Raw genomic sequence first — 8,355 nt, 5'->3', positions numbered from 1 at the left:
AATCCTACCACCAGGAATTGGCGCGGCTGGAAACTGAGTTCAGACTGACAAAGTTCTTGTTCCCACTTCCCTCTCTTGTTCCCACAAGCCCCACTACCCTGTGGGTGATTCCAGATGCCCGAATTAAACACCCTGCTGGGACCTAGAACCAACCTTGTTACGTATTAACCCTCTCAGTCTCACTGGACAGGGATCGACGGACAGACTTGGCAGTCAGGAGTCCCTGCCATCCAGGACCCTGCCTGATAAGACCCCACAGCTGGGGATGGACTGGGACACACATTCAAAACCGGCGGAACTGAACAGGTGAAATTTACCATGCCGATAAACTTCTCAAAATCCAGATCAGTTTAAGGGTGTTTCTCATTGGTCCCCACCATCCCTCTCCCCCCCACACACAGTTCCACCAATGACCTCAATGCAAATATACTGTATGGTCCGGCTGGATAATCCAGTCCAGCAAGTGGGTGATACAATCTGTTCAAGGTACCGGATCCTTCCCGTTATTGGTTACCTGGAGCTTCTGCACCACCTCAGACCAGAGCTACCTGAATAAGAGCAGACGCTGATACTGGGCGCATCAGAGCCGCTGCCCAGCTGGAGGAGCTCTGCTGCTTTCGCAGTGCCATCACTCCCCAACGCTACCAACTTCACTTCAATTGCCAGCACCACCGCCTGGACTCCAAGCCACCGCTGCTAGGTGAGACCTGAGACTCCTACGTAGACATGTCAATCAATCTCCCCCTCTCCTCTCCTCCCTCTCTCTCCATTACTCTACCTCTTGGTCGATCTCTCTGGCAGTGTCAGAGTCTCTGTCCATTTCTCTCTGGGTCTCTTCATCACACAATCTCTGTTTGCTCCGCGATTCATCCCAGACTCCCACCCCAGGTAACGCTGGCCAGTCTCCGTTCGGGGACTCCCTGCTGCACTCTTCCCGCGCAGAGCCGGGCTCCTCTCGCTGCCTCTTACCGCCCGCGTGCTTACACCGATCTCTGATGCTTGCAGTTCCCCAGGACCACGCGCAGAGCAGGACCTAGAAGTAACTTTCTGCAGAGTGCACTCACGGACTAGGTCTCCTGCCTCGTGGTCCTCGCGAAATTGGTTCAGAACTTGTCCCAGCACAAGTGGGTGGCAAATAGGTGCTAAGACTTGGGCAGGCAGCCATTAAAGGAAAATCCCCGTTGCAGGTTCTGGGAGCTTTTTCTCAGGTTAGGTCCTGGGTGCCAAGTTAGCACTCTGCTAAGCTTGGTTCTTCCAGGGCAGTCTTTGCCAAAGTGCGGAGAGGCTGAGCAGTAGAATTTGGTCTTCAGTTTCTCAGAGATTCCAGGCGCAGAGGTATTCCCTCTCTACCTACATTCCCCGACATACACCTGTAGGTGTGAGCGAAAGTTCTGGGTTGCTTTATTGGGGCAGCTGTGGTGACAGGGCATTCGGTGACTGTCCTCAGTGGAGACGTGGACAACAGGTGTGTGAGAGGCAGCGGGGTGGTTGGCAGGTAAAGCGGCTGTGGGCTGAGACCTCGTCACCCAGGTGTCCCGCTACAGTCGCTCCTGCACTTTTGCTAAACCATGCATACTGCAGGCTCACTGGATCTTCCAGCATGCCACTTCGCTGATATGGAAAAAACAAAACACAAAACAGTGAGGGGGAAATGAAGTGAGCAGCCTGAAGCCACGGAGCCAGGGAGTTACCTGCAGAAAGCAGACCAGAGTCCAGGTGTGTGGGCTCACAGAACTCGGAGCTGGGGCGATGGTAACGTGATTCTTCCCTTGCAGACGCATCATGCGCTTCTGGAAGCTCTCCCCCTTCCTGGCTCTTGGCTTCTTGGTCCTGTACCAGGTGGGCATCTTCCAGGCAGCTCCACTCAGGTAAGACAGCTCTGCCAGGCGCACACAAGGCTCCTGGCATTAAACAATCTGTGCTCTGAATGGTGGTGTGCTGAAAGTTTAACACTGACTGGGGGGCAGACGGGGGAATGTATATTTTTTCTGACTTAAGGATGTGTAGTTCTTAATTGACAAACAGTGATGACATACAACATTCTTTACTGCATATTTCATATTGTTCATGAAAGTCACATTGTCTCATACAATGTTTCTGCTTTTTACCAAACCTTTCTGTCTTTAGCCATCCTTTTTGCCTAATGCAACCATGACCTCAGAAATGAATTGCATCTTAACCTGCTACTATTTTGCCAATAAATTTGTAGTTATTAAACCTGAGATGTGATCTGTTCATCTTTCTTACTCTAGTACAAATTATATTTATTAAACTGAAACCGTTCTTAGCTTAGCACTACTTGCAAATATTATCATTTAATCTTTAATATTGGCTGCATTTAAAACTAGGCTCACAAATTTTCTGAAACTTTAATCTTTCACAAGCCTGCATGAAGTGGATGGAGCAGACCACTTCTTCATTACACCAGAGCCTGACTCCTGGGGCAGCACTGTTTTTGGAAAGCCACTGGCCTCATGCCCTGTCTACTGGGGGATGAGGGGCCCACATCATCAGTGAAAGTGGCAGAAACCAGGACACCTGGCTGCTTATCCTGGGGAGGCGGTACGCAGTAGCTCAGGGCCTCTATTGGGTTTGCTTCTTCTCCCCAGTTCTATCCCAGAAAGCCCTGAACACCATGCTTCACTCAACAAGGAAGAAAGAGACCTCCTGCAGGCTGCACTGATTAAGAACTCCATGAGGAGGATGGCCACTGAGCCGAAGCAGGAGACACAGAGCTCCAGGTGAGGCTGCACACCTGCCCAGTACAGGGCATGCCCTCCCTCCAGTCCTGCCCAGGCAGGCACATCCTGAGAGGTAGGAGAGAACACAGCTGGAGAGGTGGCCCCAGCGGGCTGTCACTGTTCACCCTGTCCTGGGGCCCAGCTGGTCTCAGGCTGCACTGAAGACATAGGTCAGGTGGAGAGACTATGGTTAGATCACATGTAAAAACATCCATTTCTGAAAACTGTTGGGGAAGGTGTGGAACCATTCAGTCAGGAAATTGGTCTGGCAGCACTGAGAGGTCCTCCCAGCCCTGGAGGAGTTAGGATTGGTAAGTGTGCAGCCAGACGATGGACCCTATATAGCTCAGGAGATTTTAGAAACTTGACTCCACCTTATTATCCTGTGCATGACATTCTTTCACACCTTCAGGGAGCCTTCACTGCACATTTGCCAGTGGAACCCCAAGGCCTTGCAGAGGGTAGGCTCAGGTAGAACAGTGCCTGAGGTAGGTCTGGACCTTTAGCTGTGTAGGATCTGTGGAGACGTGCATGTTGTCACAGGCTGGGGAGAGCACCCTTCGTTAGTCTACCTCCCGTGCACCCTGAGCTTGGAGCACACACCAGCCCCTGCTCTGGCCCTGGCACAGCCCGGGCATAGGCATGACTTGTACCTGCATCTGCCCCACAACCTCTCTGCACAGCAGGAGGACTGAGCAGCATGACAAAGATCAGGAAAAGTCACCCCTTCCCCACCACAGCCCTTCCCCACTCTGCCCTGACTGAGCATGCCTGAGTTCAACTAATGGAAGATGTGGGAGCCACCTTCCTGCCTGCCACTCCTGCCCCGGCTTTAAGTGACTCCTCACTGGTCTAACTTTCTGTGTGACAACCACAGGGGCTAACCCAGTTCATGATATCACCTGGCATGTTTTTTGCCTGTAGCCTGGACATCTCCAGAGCTAAGCGGTGCAGCAATCTGAGCACTGTGTGTTGGGCACATATACACAGGACCTCAACAGGTTTCACACACTCCCTCAGACTGCAATAGGTGTCAGAGTGCCTGGAAAGAGAAGGTTCCTGGACAGTGGTTTGGAGACAGACCACGATCCTCATGGTGGTATCCCCAAAGATGCTGCCAAATGCCTCCCTCCACTTTCTAGTCTAATTTCCTTTCTTGTTTCCTTCCTATAACCTGCTGTACATGGTCCTCTCTGTTGTTTTTGGGGGCTGGTATCAGTGGCTTTCTTTGTGGCAGTGGACATGTGGAACCTCAGATGGGAGGAGAGAGAGCAGGACCTACAGACCCAAAGAGAAGCTCCCAGGAAGAGATGAGAGAGGGAGAGGGTCATCCTGTGAGTACCTGAGGATTTCAGAACACAGCTTCATAGTCTTTTTTCTGAATGTGCTTGTCATTGGAGAATAAAAGTGTGTTTGTACAAAGCACTGAATTGTGGTGGTTATTGCTCTGGTCCACGTCCCAGGCTTTATGGATTCAGGGATCTGTACTGCTTAGCAGCAGTGTGAGCTCCAGGATAGCTGGACACAGGGCATGATGGGTGGTCCCTGTGACCAACCTTAGATAGCAAGAACAGGTGTGCTAAGGAGCAGGCGAGCACCTCTGCAACTCAATGCTTAAACTCTTGGTAAGACAGGGGATTTTTTGTTTTCTTATAAGAAGTACCTGCTGCCCGTGAATTGGATGTGGCTTCTAGATAGTCTTTGAGATTGGATTGGGAATGGCACCATAATTCTCTCTAGTCTCATAAGCCTTGGTTGATTTTAAATGTATTTGTATAGAAAAGATGGGCTGTTATAGCTCTGTGTTCATGGCCTGTTCCCAAGCGTCACCTTCTGGTGTCTGAGAACGTCTAGCGGAGTGATTGTGGCATTTTCTGTATTGGCCCTGTGATTTTCTGCAGTGATAATTGGGTTTCGGTGAAAGACTTATGGTTAATTGGTGCTTCTCAGAAAAGTACGAGTAATTTTACCATGATGGTCCCATGAGGCAGGCTCTCCCATGTCCTGCCCCCAACCTCTCACTGACAGGTCCTCTCTTTTTCTCCACCCTACAAATCAGCATCACTGTCCAGAAGAGAGAGTGCAAGTTAGCCACCTGTGTGATCAATCGGCTGGCAGATCAGCTGAACAAATTTAATAGCATGTTGGAGAAAGATTTGAGCCCACCCGATGTGGGCCCTGAATCCTATGGCGGTTACCGCAGGAACTTCAGTCCTGAGCAATGAAAAGACTTCAGGAAGAAGGTGACGGCCCTCGCACTGTCGGATGGGAGGATGGATGACTGGGTATTGAAGGGGTGACGTCCATACTCTAACCCTCCCTGTGCCCACATGGGTAAAAAATCCACAGGGGAAGGTGCTTACTCCAGTGTCTGGAGAAGCACAGAGAGTCACAATAGCTGAACCCCTAGATTTTGGATTCATTTCTCTGTTTTCTAGTATCCCCTTGTAACATTGAGATCATCTGCAAGGAAATATATACCCTGTTTATTTAAAACACTGGTCCCTGCAGTTATAATTGCGATTATTCTAGTATTCGATTTTGAAAGGTAATGAAAATATCCTTGTGGACTATACACTACAATGTTGTGTACATCTGAAATCAGAGCATACAATCAGGGTCAAGAACAGTGTGTGCCCTCTACTACCCATAGAATCATGGGCCAGATATTTTCTTTGAGCCGCAGTTTTCTCACCTGGAAATCAAGGGCAACAATAGTATCTACCTGCTAGTATTAGTCGAAAGAGTAAATGAGAGAATAGATGTGAATGCCTCACAATTAATCAGTAACTAAATTCTGGCTATTTTGTTTTCTCCTAGATCACCATGAAACTGAACTCTACATCTTTCATTCATAGTAAAAGCAACTTGTAGGAAAGCATGGACGACACACACATATACATGCTCCTTCGTGTCAAAATCATTCTTTCATGTTTAAAATAAATTAAAGCTGCATGAATAATAAAGCAATTGCAATGACCTTGTGTGCATCTTTTTTATATTTTATTCTGTACTCAATAAATACGACAGCATGTCTCACCGGCTTATCTGGCAGCGAATCTGGGCCCCGTCAGCCAACCTGTTGATGTTGGTCATTTTGCTAAACCTCGGGGAGACACGAAATTGCTGCCTCCTGGGTGTCTGGGGGACACATGTTAGTGCTGTGCCTCAGCGGACTTTTTCTTTAAAGAAATCTTATCATTTATGAATTTCACCAAGATAAAAAAAATTAATTCAATACACTCGTTTTAAGGAGTCCCTGCTGCTATCCATACTGTTTCCCCAGGAGAGCCTCCGGGACCTGTGAACACTTTGTTGACCAGCTGACTCAAACGAGGCAAAGCAACATGCTGGGGGTGGGTCCTCAGTGTCCTGTACCCCCAGTTTCTCGTGAAAACTTCCTAATGGAGTTAGAAGCCTATGCATCTCCTTTTAATTTGTAATGAAAGCAAGTTGTAGGAAAAGGAACATGGAATATATACATATTTGTATCCTTCTTGACACTGAAAACTATTTTCTTTGTTTGAAAGAAACTAAAGCTAAATGCAGCGTTAAATCATTGTAGTTACCTAATGTACATTTTAAAAATATTTGATACCATATTTAGTAAATATGACAGCATGTCTCATTGGCTTATCTGGTAGCAAATCTGGGCCCTGTCAGCCCATCAGCCAACTGTTGAATTTAGAGATTCTGGTAAACCTCAAGATGACAGAAAATGACTGCCTTATGGGTGTCTGGGGACACATGATAAAGCTGTGCCTCCACAGAACATTCCATTAAAAAAAATGTTTGCCTGATCACTGCACTGTACACCTGAAGCTGAACAATAATGAATGCCAACTATAATTTTTTATATATATATATATATGTGTATATATATGTATATGTATATATATATATATGTATATGCTTACAGGAAGCGGAGTACAGCATTAGGAATAGAGACAGTGGAAATGTAATGGCTGTGTGCGATGTCAGAGGGATAGTGGATGGGGGGGGTTCACACAGTGTGAGGGATATAATTGATAAACGTCTAAGTATTACTTTGTCTTGTGCACCTGAAACTAATAATAATAAAAAAAGAACAACCATGAAAAAAAAATGTTGACGTTGTCATTTGTGAACCTCATCAACATCAAACATGTATTCTATATACACTTCAATGGAGTTCTCGCTGCTATTTATATTGTTTTTCTGAGAAGTGTCTAAGGATTCTTAAATAATTTATTTAATGCATCATGAACACATGTGCACACAACAATATGACCTCAAAGTATGTAAGACAACAACTACAGGAAGAAATACATGTATCAGAATTGTTTTTAAAGAATGAATGCACCCTTCTCAATAAGCCATGGGCTTCTGGTGATGAGCTTCTGGTATCACTTTCCCCAGTGTGTGTTTCCATGTTGGCTCAGCATATACCCACTGATGATATGATGAATTTCAGAATCCGTACCGTAGTTACACCCACAAAAGGGTGATACACTTTATTACTGACCAGATTATGTTTACTTGGCCAATACAATTTATTAAATAAGCCAAGACATCCCATATGGACTTGAAACACCTTATCACGTGCTGATCACCTTCTGGCCTTTCTTTTCTATTGATATGTTTATGCACCAATAACACCGTTGAATTACTATTAGGGCAAAGCCACCATCATACTTCTCTTTTTGAAAATGCTTTTGACAATTTTCACACATTTATTCTTCCAGAAGGAAGTTAGGATAATTGTCAATTTTTAAAAAATCCTGTTGGATTTTTACTTGCATTGGGCTTTTCAGGTAGACAACTGTATCATCTGTAAATAATAGTAAATCTTATTTCAAATTTTACGTTCTTATTACATCAAGTAGAACCTCTTCTATATTCCAGAATATACATATGAAAGAATAATCTTTCTTCTTATTGTGTACTAATAGATTTGTAAAAATCATAAATGAATATTAAGTTTTATCAAAATATCTTTTGTTATCTAACAATTATCTTACGACCTTTCTCCTTTAACTTATTAATGTGAGTAATATATTCAAAAATAAAAACTAGTATTAAAAGATAATATTTTGAGTGCTTTCTACATGCTAAAAACTTTAGTAAGTGCATTATAGATAGTAAGTCTTTTAATGTTTACAACTGGATAAGTTTAATACTATTGAAAACCACATTTTATAGATGAGGAAACTGACACAAAGAGATTAAATAGGTTGAACAAAGCCATACACCTATTAGATGTAAAACACCTATTACCCAAGATGTAAACCTGATCCTACTAGGCTATCTGACCCTAGAGTCTGACTTCTTAAATCACTACGCTGCTTCTTGATAAACTGTTTGGTTAGAGGCTACGTATTAAAATATACATCCAATTTCAATTTGCTTGTGATTTCTTTAGGATTTTCTACTATCTTTGCTGAGTTTAGTACTGGGGTTATGCCAATGTTATCAAATTAGTTGGCAAACTTTGGAACTTTTTCTATGTTTTAGATCAGTGTAAATAGCATGGAAACTATCTGTGCCTTAAGCTTGATGTAATTCACCTGTAAAACTTTCTCACAAAGTTCCTTTTATAGCATAGTTCTTAACAAGATTTTCAATTTCTGCCATG

General features: G+C 44.7%; 1 protein-coding gene across 1 annotated transcript; it reads left to right on the top strand.

Moving 5' to 3' along the window:
• The first annotated feature begins 591 nt into the window (after positions 1-591).
• Positions 592-4,966, top strand: LOC117029675 (calcitonin gene-related peptide 2-like). The gene is made up of 4 exons (XM_033118887.1): positions 592-700; positions 1,776-1,868; positions 2,610-2,741; positions 4,801-4,966. Exons 2-4 carry the CDS (start codon positions 1,783-1,785, stop codon positions 4,964-4,966), a joined length of 384 nt encoding a protein of 127 aa, XP_032974778.1. The 5' UTR covers positions 592-700; positions 1,776-1,782.
• The last annotated feature ends 3,389 nt before the right edge of the window (positions 4,967-8,355 follow it).

Source organism: Rhinolophus ferrumequinum, chromosome 11 (genome assembly GCF_004115265.2).
Source record: "Rhinolophus ferrumequinum isolate MPI-CBG mRhiFer1 chromosome 11, mRhiFer1_v1.p, whole genome shotgun sequence".
NCBI classification, from domain to species: domain Eukaryota; kingdom Metazoa; phylum Chordata; class Mammalia; order Chiroptera; family Rhinolophidae; genus Rhinolophus; species Rhinolophus ferrumequinum.
The sequence above is the reverse complement of the archived record's forward strand: the minus strand, read 5'-3'. Positions and strand labels throughout refer to the sequence as shown.